We start from the raw sequence: 16,247 nt of genomic DNA, 5'->3' as shown, positions 1-16,247 counted from the left end.
TCATCATTATAGCCTTTAGATTGTTACTTGCAGTAGCCTTTAGATGGTTCCTCATTGCAGCCTTTAGATGGTTTCTCATTGCAGCCTTTAGACAGTTCCTCATTGCAGCCTTTAGATGGTTACTCATTGCAGCCTTTAGACGGTTCCTCATTGCAGCCTTTAGATTGTTCCTCATTGCAGCCTTTAGATGGTTCCCCATTGCAGCCTTTAGACGGTTCCTCATTGCAGCCTTTAGATGGTTCCTCATTGCAGCCTTTAGATGTTTCCTCATTGCAGCCTTTAGATGGTTCCTTATTGCAGTCTTTGATGGTTCCTCATTGCAGCCTTTAGATGGTTCCTCATTACAGCCTTTAAATGGCTCCTCATTGCAGCCTTTTGATGGGTCCTCATTGCAACCTTTAAATGGTTCCTCATTGCAGCCTTTAGATGGTTCCTCATTACAGCCTTTAGATGGGTCCTCATTCCAGACTTTAGACGGTTCCTCATTGCAGCCTTTAGATGGTTCCTCATTGCAGCCTTTAGATGGTTCCTTATTGCAGTCATTGATGGTTCCTCAATGCAGCCTTTACATGGTTCCTCATTGCAGCCTTTAGATGGTTCCTCATTACAGCCTTTAAATGGTTCCTCATTGCATCCTTTAGATAGTTCCTCGTTGCAGCCTTTAAATGGCTCCTCATTGCACAAGGATTCTGCTCCTCCCCACAGACTTTGGATGGTTCCTCATTATAGCCTTTTGATTGTTCCTCATTTCAGCCTTTAGAGGATGTCCCATTGCATGGACATTATGCTCCTCCCCACAACCTTTAGATGGTTCCTCATTACAGCCTTCAAATGGCATATCTACTGGTCCATTTTTAGGTTACATCTAAAAAAAAATTATTTCACAAAGATTCTGCTCCTTAACACCGTCTTTAGACTGTTCCTCATTGTAGCCTTTAGATGGTTCCTCATTGCAGCCTTTAGATGGTTCCTCATTGCAGCTTTAGAAGGGTCCTCATTGCAGACTTTAGAAGGGTCCTCATTGCAGCCTTTAGATGGTTCCTCATTGCAGCCTTTAGAAGGGTCCTCATTGCAGCCTTTAGATGGTTCCTCATTACAGCCTTTAAAAGGGTCCTCATTGCAACCTTTAAATGGTTCTTCATTGCATCCTTTAGATGGGTCCTCATTGCAGCCTTTAGATGGGTCCTCATTGCAGACTTTAGATGACTCCTCATTGCATCATTTAGATGGGTCCTCATTGCAGCCTTTAGATGGCTCCTCATTGCACAAAGATTCTGCTCCTCCCCACAGGCTTTAGATAGGTCATCATTATGGCTTTTAGATTGTTCCTTGCAGTAGCCTTTAGATAGTTCCTCATTGCAGCCTTTAGATGGTTCCTCATTGCAGCCTTTAGACGGTTCCTCATTGCAGCCTTTAGATGGTTACTCATTGCAGCCTTTAGACGGTTCCTCATTGCAGCCTTTAGATGGTTCCTCATTGCAGCCTTTAGACGGTTCCTCATTGCAGCCTTTAGATGGTTCCTCATTGCAGCCTTTAGACGGTTCCTCATTGCAGCCTTTAGATCGTTCCTCATTGCAGCCTTTAGATGGTTCCTCTTTTCAGCCTTCAGATGGGTCCTCATTATAGCTTTAGATGGTTCCTCATTGCAGCCTTTAGATGGTTCCTCTTTTCAGCCTTCAGATGGGTCCTTAATATAGCTTTAGATGGTTCCTCATTGCAGCCTTTAGATGATTTCTCATTTCAGCCTTTAGACGGTTCCTCATTGCAGTGTAGTGTAGTTCCTATTTTCCCAATAGGCCCTGCGCATTGGAATAACATAAACAGTAGTATCGACGTAGAAGTGCGGATCTTCCAGGCCTCTACTGACTATGCTAAACTTAATTGGGTTTGTTACCAACTAGCTCAGAGGTCACTGGAAACTTTCTTGACTGAAATAGGAAGTGATCAGCTTCCCTGGCACAGACAAGAAGGGATTCAGTTTTCCAACAACCGTGCAACATGACAACTTTGCTCCTTAGATCAAGAGTCAATCTCTAGGGTTGTGTGAAACAATAGACAGTTATTTTACTCAGTCAGGTTGGTGCAGATTACTTTCACAATATGTAGAGAATAGAGAGACGGGCGTTTGTCAATAAAGGGTTAACATTTATTGAACAGTCTTTCTTCTCGTACAAGAGAAATGTATTGCCACAATTGCAAGACTTGTTATGATAAAAAGTACGTACATTAAGATAAGTATTGCGAAATAATACTGTAAAAGCACTGATATGGTTTCTTAGCCATACAATGGTTTAAAAGTAATAAAACATATATACTTTCATATATACATTAGGCTAAAATACTCAACTGGTGCTTCTAACTACGCCTACCCCAGTGTACCTGACCTAAGCCTAATACTTGGGAGGGGAGTAAGTAAGTAGCGCTAAGTTAAGTTGGTTTTGCCAAGGTTTGCTTCAAGAATTCTCACTAAGGGTTTAGTCAACACCATACCTCTGAATAGAATGATGGAGGTCTGGTATCTCCTTCAGGGAAACTCGGTATCCCAGTCACCCGCAAGGGTAGACCAGAAACGCTGGAGCTGGATTTCTCGGCAGGAGAAAGGCAGCGTCTCTTCTTCAGCGCGTCGAGGAGGAGGAGGGGGGACAGCGTCCGCGGGCAGCTTGCATCTGCTGGGCTCTTGCAGGGGGGCGGCTGTTCAGCTCCTAAGTTCACCACACCATCGTTCGCTAGTTAGCAGCGATAGCAGTAGCGATAGCAGCTATGGTATCATCAGCATAACAGCAACTTCAGCAGCAGCGAGACAGCGCTTGCTTAAGGCAACGTTGGTAATATTTATATCTGAAAGGTGCCTTGTTTGACGTAAGTTTGCTGGACATAAGACGTCAATAAAGATGTCACTTAGGAAGTGATCGCTTATCAGTTGCTCATTAGAGTTCTATTACTAATCAAAACACAGCAAGCGGGGATTTCCAGGTTTGCTGAGTTTTTATCTTGTTGAAGAACTCGGAGTGTTAATCTAGGAATCTCAGATAGTGACTTCTGCTCTGTCATTGCACTAATTGGTTCCAAAGGAAGTGGCAGAGAAAACTATTCTGAAATGTGGCTCTGTTCGTGTGAGGCCAGAGATGAGTTTCTGAATATTGCACTTGAACGGTTATGCCAATATAGGGAATAAATGGTGGATTTATAGCCGAATAGGGGCATAAGGTCACAGTATCGATCAGGATCCTAGATAAGCACGCAACACCCACTCCACGAATTCATGTCCATCAAATTACTAAAACTAGAGCAATAAGATGCATGTGTAACATTGCCCACCCCAAAATACATATATGCATTTGAAATAGGCGTATATTGTAATACGTGAAATTTAGGTACTGTACGTTTTTGAAGCATAGAAATCATTCAAAAATTATTGCATATGAAATCAATGAACGATTATGCAAAAAGAATTACACATGAAATATCTCTGAAACAGAAGAAGGGCGAGATAAATCATCACATATAAATGCATTGCAATAACATGTGCTAGAGTCTGATGTACGGTTGTTATGTCTCTAGATGTGTGTAGAAAAATAGAAGTTGAAGCTTCTGTTCCCTATGAACAGTTTTTACTTTAAGCAAAGAATTGTTCGTGTCAAAAAGTGTTCAATTCAAAAGAATTAATGCTTGAACGGGGACATAGAGTTCCAACGCTTTTAGCAGTTTTTGTTGTTCAAAACTGAAGGCCGAATTCAGAGTTCATGGGAACGCTGTGTGTCGGAATACTTCTCCAAAGTTATTATTTCTGTTCGGGTGAGAACATCATATCAGACAGGCTCTCAAAGAATTGGTCTACAAAATCAGGTGACAGTTCAACCAAATTCGATAGTGCTGTAACTTGGCAGGTGTGAGAATGATTGCTGTCATCATAGTCGGGATCAGCAATGCTCACAGAAGGTCGTACCTGGGTGATGTTGCTTTTGTCACTCGCTCCACTGTTACCACCTAGTCGTAGCACAGGAGTCTCAACGAATGCCGTCATCAGGATTGGTAGCCGCTGGGGACAACACAATGCGTGAGCCGTTATCGGACTGAGCAAAGTATCGACGTCCATTGGTACTGCTGATGGAAGTGAAAGACAGATGTCCAACACGCACTCATCTCCGCATAGCATACATCGAAGTACCGGTAAGATACAATTCTGCCATATAGGTCTGAATGAAAGGAACCAGGTCATGTTTAGATCTCTCAGCCTGGCCAATCCAAGGACGTTAGTTATCCTGTCCCGGTAGCGCATTGCTAGGATTGTCTCTTCCATTCCCATGGGAGCTATGTCTGAGCTTTGGCTTGCCATAACGAAGCAGGAGGGTCAAAAATAAAATCCCTGCTACAAGTCCCAAAAATAGGGGTATGCCGCCAAAAACAGAGTGGACAAAATTAGGAACGATTCCCAGAATTGCTTGAAATGGTGTTAGCAGTCCCGTAAAAATCGTCTTAAATATGCCTGGGATGCCTGTGGCACTAGACATGTTAAGGAGTTGGCTCAACATTTCTACGAAATGCAAGGGGCAATTTGTTGATAAAAGGTCATGAACTTCCGTAGCTGTCCTTGCAACTAGAAGATCATACCTCTCTTTTGATGACGTTATGGGCACTGTTGTCTGTAAAAGCACAGACTTCATTTTGCTTAAAGTATCAATCCGTATAGAATAGAGTTTCAGACGAGGCCAGATGGGAGTCTCTGTGTCTACAGGCCCGCTCGGAAACAATGCCTGCATACAGCATTTGACCATGGATGTTACTCTTACTAGATAACTTTTCCCTGGAACAAGGCCACAACATCTGTGATCCGTTCTAAGAATGTAACTCGCGTTTGCAAGTTGCATAAAGAAGGGCTCTATCTGAGTTGCAGGTGTGACAAGCTGGTGGCATGAAAGGTTGTTAGAATTACCTCCACAAGCTCCGTGTAAATTAATACCCTGGCACAAAAGTATACCGCTTAGTGAATGTTTACAGTTTTCACCACTAAGAAATACATTTTTGTCGCTGTCACTGTAGCATGAATGTGTGTATGGTAATTTTCATTCTGATTTTACATATCCTTTACCCAATCGTTCATACTGGCCAGTAGGTATGTATTCAAGGCACTTTTTAAATCGGAAAGTTGTTATCGGAATAGTGATAATTCCGTGTATTATCCATTCAATGACAGGACTCTCTGACATTGTCAATGGTAATCTCTCAAGTTTTTCGATGCTCAGGATTGTATAGTCTGCTCCTTTCTGTGCCAAACTGATTTGTTTATCAGTAAGGTTAAAAATGGAAAATAATGACGTTGTGTTTATTAAACGCCAAGGCACATAGCCTGAACGAAGATTTTGCAGCGTCCAGCCTAATTTTATAATAGGACGTAATTGCGACTGGCCATGTTGTAACATTAGCAAGTCTCTGTCTATTACATCAAAGGCAGAGGATACAATATTGTCCAACGAATACATTCTGGAGGACAGAGTCATTAACCCATTGTCCACTACAGAAAGTGATTTTTCCAAATTAATACGATCAATTTCTCGTATTTTTTCTGCTGTTTCAATTTGTGTGACTTTCCAAGCCTCGTTGTACGCAGCATAGATGCTGGCCGCTATGAAACATTTTTGACGCTGTTTGCGTGGTCCAAGAATGAAATCGCGCAAATCAGCACCATCTTTTAGTAAAGACAAGTGTTGCTTAATTTCAGCCAGTGTGGATGATGTTAGCCATTCAAGGCAGAGCTTCCCTACACTGTATGTTGTTACTATCCCTGGATGTTGTCTCTGGGAGTATCTAGGGTCTTGTCTGGTCATTTTTAACCCCTGTGCTTTGTTCAGGAACCTATCTTGACAGTTGTTTGTGTCAGTAGGCCAGATTAACCACTTTTTCCAATCAGGATGTGTTCTGTTAAAATGTAAAATTTGTGAGACGTCTAACTCAATAGCTGTAGTTGTATTTTCAGGTATTGGCTTTGGAATAGATGGTTTGTTAAGGTCTTTGATCTTAGCTAGGCCAAGACAGGATGTTTGGTGTATTGTGTCATTTAAAAACATCATTTGTTCTGGTATCATGCAGGTTCTGAATAGTGCTTCAAGGCCTCGTACCTGCCAATCTTTTGTACCCCAAATGGTTTTCGTTTCAATGTTATTTTTCCAATAATCAAAACCAAATGTCATAATTTTTTCATAAAATGCTTCTGAATATATTAATTTAGTGTTTGTCAGCATTGTTTTCATTCCTGTTTTATCTAACAGTTTGTAATAAAACATTTCTGCATCACTGGTGTTAAACCCTGAGAAGTATTTGAATTTCTCAAAGAATGTTTTAGAACTGCTTTTAGGTGGTGTAGCACAATGTTCCCATTGATTATACTTAAAAACATTTCTAGGCTGTGCAGATTTATGCAAGTAGTGATCACCATAATGTGTGTAGCAGAATAATTGCTCATAACTAGACGAACCTTGTAAATAATCATGTTCTGTGAATCTAGATGACATTACTAAATCAGACATCATGTCATTAATACTGTTAAAGTCCCAATCATCAGAGAATGTACTAGGTTTTACAAAGTCACTTAAGGAAACCTTCAGTTGATGAGGATACTTCAGGATTTCGACCGGACCATAGATCTCATAGTCAGTTTTCTCCCATACTACCCCACCAGGTATTGGAATTGCTGTGACATTTACTGTTGACAGTTCTCTTTTCTTCACGTGGGATGATCTGTGTGGTTTCAGGACTAGGTTGATGTTCTGACTTGCTGTGTCCATTCAATTGTAATAAACTTTCCTAAAATTAAAATTAAAATTAGGCATAGTAGGAGTATGAATACCCCTGAAATAATCCAATGCTCAATCAACGGTGAATCCAGATATAATTCTTTGATTTGTTGAAGGAGTCCTGTTGTATTTTCTTTAGAATACTTTTTTGTTTCTGGCATCACTTCGGGGTCGTTTTGATCTTCAGAGAAGTTGTCGAAGTTGATGAAATAACCAGAGGCAGTTCTGTCAATTGTTGGGATTGTTCTTTCAATCTGTCTTTCGGTAGCACTTTCTGATGCCACATTATTGTAGACTGGTGTTTCTTGACAAATTGTTTCAATCTGTGTCTCAAGAGGCACGAGTTCCATGGCATTATTGCATAGTCCTTCTCTGTGCACTGCAGGCTGATCGAATGTGATTAGTCTTTCAGTTTGAACCTCTTGGATTGTTGCAAGTTTGGGTATTCTGTTGGTTCTTGGGAGTCCACTGGGCCTACTGTTGATTATAGGCCACATGGTTGTGGTTTTACCAGGTCGATAGACACAACTCTGTTCTCCTTTTTACCAGCAAGGGGCGGTAGTACAACTGATCTTGTTCCGGTGACTGCCAAGACAGGTAAGGCTTTTCTGTAAGAAGACCCAAATTCCTTCTTCACCGCGATTTTTTCTCTGACTAGATCCCCAATCTTTGGAATCCAGACTGGCCTTGCTGGGGCTGTTGCTTGTGGTGCCTCGTCAGTGGTAGATGGCTGTTGCTTTAACTTTATGTTGCTTAAGGATTTTCTTGTTTCATTCAGTTCCTGTAAAACAGCCAAACGATCTTTGATGTCAAAGTCTGTTGTTTTTTCTTGTACCACTGACATCTGACTATCGAGGTCCTGAATGTTCATTCTAATTCCGAACAATAGTTCGTATGGGCTGAAACCTTTTAGAGAATTTCTTGGCAAGTTATTAAGACTGGTCTGGACACTTATTAGATGTTTGACCCACCCAGCGCCTGAACCTAATACCTTCGCTGTTATAGATCGCTTTATGTCCCGGTTTTTTCTTTCTACCACACTTTTCCCTTCGGGGTGCGACGGACAAGAATACCCCAACCCAATTCCCATGCTGGCCATGGCCTCCTTATAAGCTCGAGAGCTGAAAGCAGGACCCTGGTCAGAATGGAACGTGGTAATTGCGTATGTGCCGATAAAGACTCGCAGATCTTTTATAACCGTTCTAGCGTCAGCCGAGCGCTGGGGCCACATCCATATGAACCTCGTACAGGAATCCACTGCTACCATGATATATCTATAGTTACCGTCCCTTTGTAGGGGACCACAGTGGTCCAGGTAAACACATGCAAATGGTTTATCCGAGATAAGAAGGGGTGTCTGCGCTGGTCGTTTTACTGTTGATACTTTTATCCTTTGGCATATCTCGCATTCTAATACATACTTTTTAGTTTGTATCCTTAAGCGAGGCCACCAATATCTCTGTTTTAATAATGATATTGTTGCGGAAACGCCAGCGTGTGCAGAGGCAAGACCTTCGTGTGCACCTTTGATTAGTCCTAGCCTGTGTTCCATGTTTGGAATTACCCTATCCCCCACTCCAGGGGTTCGAGCAAAAGGAACATTATTCGTATCTGTTGAATATAAGTACTTTTCTGGAAAGCCTTTTGGGAGTGTTTTCATATCATTTTTTACTGACGCACTGACAGCTTGTACAATATCGCTGTCTATTTTTGTTTGTGACCGAGTTATCACAGCTACGGAAGCCGTTTGCACAGCTGCCTTCGCGGCTTAATCAGCCAATGAATTCCCAGCAACGTGAACGCCATCACGTTGATGACTCAGCGTATGTATCACGTGAGTCGTTTGTAGTTCTTTCTGTAAAAGAACTACCTGTTCCCAAAGCATTTTATGCTTTATTGTGCCACCTTTTGCATCTTTGAAACCATTTTCCACCCAATTCTGCAAGTATTCATTATAAGATTGTACGCAATAATAAGAATCGCACACTATTAGTGTGGGGAATTCGCGATCGGTATTTTCTAGCGCCATCTTAAATGCTACTAATTCAGCTCGTTGAGCCGAGAAATCTCCTAGAGATTGTGTTTTGGTGACCATTGGTCTAAATTTACCTTTGTGCCAGCGACCTTTAACAATTGCGCATGCAGCACTATAAGCTTGTTTGTCCCCAACTGCGGGTTGTGCTGATCCGTCAGTATATATAATACTTCCGTATTCTTCGAGAGGCAGGATTTCAATTGGCAGAGGACATTCATATTCATATTGTAAAAATTCCTGTGTTTTTAAGTTAGGATCAAATTCGTAAACTACGTCTGTTGCAGCAAGAGAATTAACCCACTCAATCCATCTCGGATGCAAAGCTTTAGCATTAGGAATGCTTGCTTTAGTTACCGCTTCTAAAGCCGGTATAGGTGTTACGATTATTATTCGTTTGCCTTGTGCTAGTGGCCTTTCTTTTGCTACGGCAGTCTGAACCGCAGTTAGAATTTTCTCAGTTGAACTGAATGTTATCTCAGCCTTTGTGTACAAATGTGATTTGTAAGCTATTGGTACCTTTTCTCCCTCATTAGAGGTCAGGTACGTGAATCCGCATCTTCCTGGGATGACTCGGATTACAAAACCGCGTGTATTGTCACGTGTATCTAATTTAGTTTTAGCTAACATGTCTGTTTGCAATGATCTCTAAATTTTCTGTGTGTTTTTGAGTCCAATTGATTTGTTTAAAATCAGGTTTAATTAGTTTGTAGAGAGGTTTAACCCTCTCTGCATAATTTAGAATGTAAGTTCTTCCGAAATTCAGAAAACCTAGTATGGATTGTAAATTCTTCAGCGTTTTTGGAGCTTGGAGTACAGCGCACTTCTCTAAGAAGTTGTCCGCTAGGCTTTTCCCTTCACTTGATAATTCGTACCCTAAGAATAGTACTGTCAGATGGGCAATTCGAGACTTTTTAAAGTTGAATTTATAACCCTCTGCGGCGAACCCAAGTATAATGGTGTTCACTCTTTTCAAGTGAGTATCCAAGTCATCGTCTGTGAGATAGATATCATCTACGTAAGATAATGCCTCATCATCATATATTTGTAGTAACTCTGTTACCCTAGCTGAGAATAGTCCTGGGCTGTTCTTGAACCCCTGTGGGAGTCGACAGAATTTTTTCTGCGACCCAAATGCTGAGAAAGCGGTCAAATATCTGCTTTCTGGTGCAATGTTTTGACAAAAGAAACCATTAGATATGTCTAATGTCGTTTTATATTTTTTCCTAACTATGTTATTCATTAGGGCTGCACTATGCGAGTTTTGTACTGCAAATGTTTTACAACATGCATTAAGGTGTCTGTAGTCCAAAACTAGACGATATGAATTGTCTGGTTTGGAGACAGGAAACAAAGGATTGTTCATTTGAGAGGTGCATGTTTCAATCACCCCCTGGTATTCAAGTTGATCTAAGATCTCCCTGACTTGTTTTATAGCTTCTTGCCTTATGGGATACTGCCGTTGGGCAGTTGGTTCACTTTTTAATTGGATTTTGTGAGGAGGTGAGTCCTCATCCCATCCTACATGATTTTTATATAATGCCGGTGCCTGGGCTACCGCCCATTTCCTTGCATATGTATATTTTTTGTGAATCGGAATGTGATTCGAGAAGGCAGGCATAATCACTTCTTCGCCACGAGGGCACTCCCTGACAAACTCTGGGGGCCAATCTTTTTCAGCTAACAGAATATCATAGCCTTTTGAGAGTTTATCCCAAAATAGACCTCTTATTTTCCTAGTCTTATCACCCTCTATACGCAATGTTATTTCGTATATTTTATGGGGTTCGCTAAGTCTGGTGTCGGCAGTTTCAACCTGAATGTATTCATTCGTGTCCACTGTCTCCAGATGACTCATCAAGATCTTGCGCGCTATACTGATAGATAGATAGTAGAGAGGTGTGGCTCACTGGTTAGAGGCGGCAGACCCGGAGGCTGAGAACGGCCCGGGACCAGGGTTCGATTCCCGACGCGGCAGGGTTGAGGACCAGGGTCAGCGGACTGATAATTCTCTCCTCGGTGCCCACTTTGGGCAGTGATCACACTCGGTAACTCTGGGCATTAAGCTTGCCTCATCTCTACAACGGCCCCCCACAGACGCCAGGGATGCCTGGCTTCACCTTGGAGATACCCAGCATGGGACCATCTCACAGGGAAAGCCAGGACGGGTTCCCCAGCGGTCCATCGCGCCAGGATACTCCGGTAGTAATTGAGCGCGCTATAAAACACCTTACATTTACATTTACATTTACTGATTTCTGCTGCACTGTCCAACATTGTCAATGCCCACTCCCCGTTTTTCAACTGTGTCCTCAGTATTCTCGGCATGGTTGATTACTCTAATACTGGCTACCTTCTTTTTTGGAAATTGAGATTTTTTACTCTGAGCAGGTTCCTTGTCTTTGGACTTGGTGTGCTCTCCTGGGTCTGACCGTCCTCTTCTTTCCGATTTCTGCGAAAAAGATCGAGAGGGACGTGTATCAATACTTTGATATCTATCAGGTTTTTTCAGATTATCCCTATTTCTAAGGTTATATCTTTTCTCAGAGGGCTCCCTCTGGGGAGACTGGTGTTCTCGAGTCGGAGTTCTTTCCCTCCGTCGAGGAGACCTTCCTCTGGACTGGAAAACTTTTTCCTTGGGAGTGGATTGTTTATTTCCATCCCAGCTCTTTTTAGGAGTGTTTGAATTATTTTTAATAAATAATTTTTCAGGATTTTCGAGCAGTTGGGGCTTAACTGGTTTTCCACCCAAGCTGTCTCTACCTAATTCTTCATAGCATTTTTCTATGATTCTGGCAAGCTCAACTGGCTGATCTTTTATATCTGTTTCCTTCAACTTCTGGCGAATCGCCACAGATGCTGCTTCTCCTTTTATATTGGCTAATAATATAGCCGAGACCTGCTTGAAGTCTTTCAGTAATTTCATACCAAGAGTTAAAGCGGGCTCTGGACCGTATTCATTTTGAATCTGTTTTAGCACTTCTGGTATTACCGCCATAGACGGAACACCGTGTGTTTTTGTGTAAATGGAAGCAAAGACTGTACCCCAAGTGTTGCAGTCCTCCACGTGTGGTGCGATTCCCATAGGAAGGCAGATGGTCAAGATTCTGTGTTTCTCTATAGGGGTAGTATCAGGAAATACTGCCTCTATTTGAGTGATTTTCTGTGCTAACCAGAAAGGAATTTGTTCCCGTTTTACGGGTGTTTTACCAAGACATGACTGTATGTTCTGTGGTGTGATTTTATTAGTGTTCCCCTGATGAGGGGTCAGCTGTGGTACATTAACAGCTGGTTGGACTGTTGCAGTCCGCATTACATATTGGACTAATTGCCTATGTATTTTAATTAATGTTTTTAGCTGTACTAACAGCTCTTCTTTAGACATTTTTGCAATGTCAGGATGTGGTGTGTAGCCGGATAGAACCGGCCACGTTGCTCCTGGTCTACCTAGTGGACCGAGCCTAGTATTGTGATCATTATGTTTTAGGGCGCCATTAAACCAGAGCAGGTGCTCTTGGAATTTTAGTGGGATTTCAGTCTCCTCGAAAGGAGCGTACTCTTCCGGTGGTTCCTCTATTTTGTAATAGTGAAACTCTTTTGTTCTAGCGTTTGCCGCTGGAAAGTTTATCCATGAATAGAATACCTCTGTCTGCCGATATTCGTGTGCCTCTATCACGAAAGTTACTGTACCACCTTGTGGTGTCAGTCCGTTCTCTATAAGTTTTAATGTTATAGATTTTCTTAAGTGGACCGGGATGATAATTGCATCCGGGTCTGTGTGTTCGGGACCCTGCTGAGTCGCATCTGCTGCGGCCCCAGTGGTTCCGTTTTCTCCTGGCATTGTATAAATGCAGGTTTTGCAGAGTTGGTCTCCAAGGAGACAAAGATTAGGTGCACAATATTTTGGAACACTGTATCCTTCAACGTTGAATAAACCAGAGCTTTACATAGGAATCTCTTCCTACTAAGGTCGGGTGGATTTTACCTTTCACCCACTCCAGACGTCTATTGGAGTATTTACGGGAGAAAGGGGTCTGTGTGAAATATGCACGACTGAGTTACTCTAACGTCTTGCGTTAGTTTATCGCCTTACCAAACATTTGGGCGCCATGTAGTGTAGTTCCTATTTTCCCAATAGGCCCTGCGCATTGGAATAACATAAACAGTAGTATCGACGTAGAAGTGCGGATCTTCCCGGCCTCTACTGACTAAACATAATTGGGTTTGTTACCAACTAGCTCAGAGGTCACTGGAAACTTTCTTGACTGAAATAGGAAGTGATCAGCTTCCCTGGCACAGACAAGAAGGGATTCAGTTTTCCAACAACCGTGCAACATGACAACTTTGCTCCTTAGATCAAGAGTCAATCTCTAGGGTCGTGTGAAACAATAGACAGTTATTTTACTCAGTCAGGTTGGTGCAGATTACTTTCACAATATGTAGAGAATAGAGAGACGGGCGTTTGTCAATAAAGGGTTAACATTTATTGAACAGTCTTTCTTCTCGTACAAGAGAAATGTATTGCCACAATTGCAAGACTTGTTATGATAAAAAGTACGTACAGTAAGAAAAGTATTGCGAAATAATACTGTAAAAGCATTGATATGGTTTCTTAGCCATACAATGGTTTAAAAGTAATAAAACATATATACATTCATATATACATTAGGCTAAAATACTCAACTGGTGCTTCTAACTACGCCTACCCCAGTGTACCTGACCTAAGCCTAATACTTGGGAGGGGAGTAAGTAAGTAGCGCTAAGTTAAGTTGGTTTTGCCAAGGTTTGCTTCAAGAATTCTCACTAAGGGTTTAGTCAACACCATACCTCTGAATAGAATGATGGAGGTCTGGTATCTCATTCAGGGAAACTCGGTATCCCAGTCACCCGCAAGGGTAGACCAGAAACGCTGGAGCTGGATTTCTCGGCAGGAGAAAGGCAGCGTCTCTTCTTCAGCGCATCGAGGAGGAGGAGGGGGGACAGCGTCCGCGGGCAGCTTGCTTCTGCTGGGCTCTTGCAGGGGGACAGCTGTTCAGCTCCTAAGTTCACCACACCATCGTTCGCTAGTTAGCAGCGATAGCAGTAGCGATAGCAGCTATGGTATCATCAGCATAACAGCAACTTCAGCAGCAGCGAGACAGCGCTTGCTTAAGGCAACGTTGGTAATATTTATACCTGAAAGGTGCCTTGTTTGACGTAAGTTTGCTGGACATAAGACGTCAATAAAGATGTCACTTAGGAAGTGATCGCTTATCAGTTGCTCATTAGAGTTCTATTACTAATCAAAACACAGCAAGCGGGGATTTCCAGGTTTGCTGAGTTTTTATCTTGTTGAAGAACTCGGAGTGTTAATCTAGGAATCTCAGATAGTGACTTCTGCTCTGTCATTGCACTAATTGGTTGCAAAAGAAGTGGCAGAGAAAACTATTCTGAAATGTGGCTCTGTTCGTGTGAGGCCAGAGATGAGTTTCTGAATATTGCACTTGAACGGTTATGCCAATATAGGGAATAAATGGATTTATAGCCGAATAGGGGCATAAGGTCACAGTATCGATCAAGATCCTAGATAAGCACGCAACAGCAGCACTTAGATGGTTCTTCACTTCATAAAGATTCTGCTCCTCCCCACAGCCTTTAGATGGTATCTCAAACTCGACCTCCAAATATCATGGACCTCATGGAAAGAGTGAGAAGAATAAATCTAGCAGTAATTATTCTAAAGCTAAGGCTAAACACACTGGAAATACCACCACATTATATATCTGTAATGCTGGATTGCTGCAAGTGGTCAAATTACCACCTGTGGTAAAAGCTATGAAAAAATGCTACAAGGAACTGATGGAATATAATGGGCAAAATAAGATCAAATTTGAGCTAATCTTAAAACTAAAAAAAATCCTGCTGGAGCAGTAATTTAGCTCTTGCAATTACCTTAATGTAATGAGGGCTCACATGTTCCTTAATTATCTACATCAGAGGAGGTCAAAGTTCCCGAAGATGTTTTTTCTGATTTGTCTGCATTTTTATCTAGTTGTTCTTCAGCACAGCTATTGCTGTCTGTTCTCTGCTCTTTGTTTTACAGACCTAACAATAAACATTTGTAAGAAGACCTTGTTTCATTGTTCCTCTGATTTAATTTGCTGGTTTGACCTTTGCTGTGGCCTTCTGAACAGGTTCAGCTGCATGAGAATATTTTTAAAGGTTATGAAGATTTGCTTTCATTTTGCTTAGCTGTCCCTCTTGTGAAGCAGCTACCTGAGTGCACATTTGTAGCTGTATCTTGTGACTCTAACTCGTGCCACCACCATGCATAGTTTTCTCAGTAATTATTTCACCTTAATTGTTTCAGTGATATTATCAATTATGTCACAGAAGATGTCATGAGTGATGTAATATGTGGGGAAATTAGCATTGTATGGCGAGGGCACGAGTTATAGTTACCTTAGGGCACAAGTTATAGTTACTTGAGATAACTATAACTGCTAAATGTCTATAGTTTTTTTTGTGTAAAATCTGAATGTAACTATAACATCCCTGTAGCCTTTGTTTTTTTTCAGTGAATTTCTAAATTTTTTTAATGCTATTTCTTAACTGTGATGTCCCTGAAACCTTTGTTTTTTTGTGAATTTCCAGTGTTTTCTAACGAGTGGGTGTGTCTGTGGTTTTGCTGTATAGGCGTGTGAGTGGGTGTGTAAGTATCTGTGTGGGTCTGTGAGGGGGTGTGTGAGTGGTTCACTTGGTCTCTGAGAAGATGTATCAGTGACTGTATGGGTGTGTTAGAGGGTGTGTGAGTGACTGTATGGGTGTGTGAGTGGGTGTATCGATGTGTGAGTGTGTGTGTGAGGGTGGCAAAGGGTGTGTGGTTGGGTCTGTGAGGGGTGCTTTAAAAAAATGTAGATCTGGATCAGAGGATCTGTTGCGGATTCACATGGTGGCTGTGCTTAGCAAATCGGCGTTGGATCCGTGGGTCCTCACACACCCCAAAAACAGTTTTGGGCAATATCCTGCCCATGAGGGGTCCCTCACACACCCCTCCATCAGTCCCATGGGGTCAGGTTATCTCCATCCTGACCCCTTATATCCTATTTCCACTTTATCCCCCCCCCCAGGAAACATGTACCGATTCACAAAATAGCAGCAGCAACTTTTCTCTAAGGTTGCGGCCAGGCAATCACAGCTTTGCTGTTGGCGCATGGATCTGTTAATCCACTGCAGTAGATCCCCTTCTGTAGATATACATCAATATTTTTTTATTTAATTACTCCAAAACTACTAAACAGATTTAAACAAAACTACAAAGATCAGTCTTTCTGGACTAAGATCTACCTTTCTGCCAATTTTGGTGAAATTCCTTTTAGCATCTCTTGCTCAGTCATGTCTAAAATCTTCTCTGCCCCTTCTGGACATATCACCCCAAAACATTC

The 16,247-nt window shown here is 41.9% G+C and overlaps 1 protein-coding gene across 1 annotated transcript; it reads right to left on the bottom strand.

Annotated features, from left to right (window-relative positions):
* Positions 1-1,688: 1,688 nt before the first annotated feature.
* Positions 1,689-11,821, bottom strand: LOC147689312 (uncharacterized). Its single transcript, XM_086939914.1, has 3 exons — positions 11,076-11,821; positions 10,250-10,700; positions 1,689-1,781 (listed from the first exon to the last, which is right to left on the bottom strand). The coding sequence occupies exons 1-3, from the start codon at positions 11,819-11,821 to the stop codon at positions 1,689-1,691; spliced, it is 1,290 nt and encodes a 429-aa protein (XP_086796040.1).
* Between the last annotated feature and the right edge of the window lie 4,426 nt (positions 11,822-16,247).

Source organism: Lissotriton vulgaris, chromosome 10, assembly GCF_964263255.1.
Source record: "Lissotriton vulgaris chromosome 10, aLisVul1.2, whole genome shotgun sequence".
In the NCBI taxonomy this organism is placed as follows: Eukaryota; Metazoa; Chordata; class Amphibia; order Caudata; family Salamandridae; genus Lissotriton; species Lissotriton vulgaris.
This window is presented reverse-complemented; position numbering and strand designations above follow the sequence as displayed.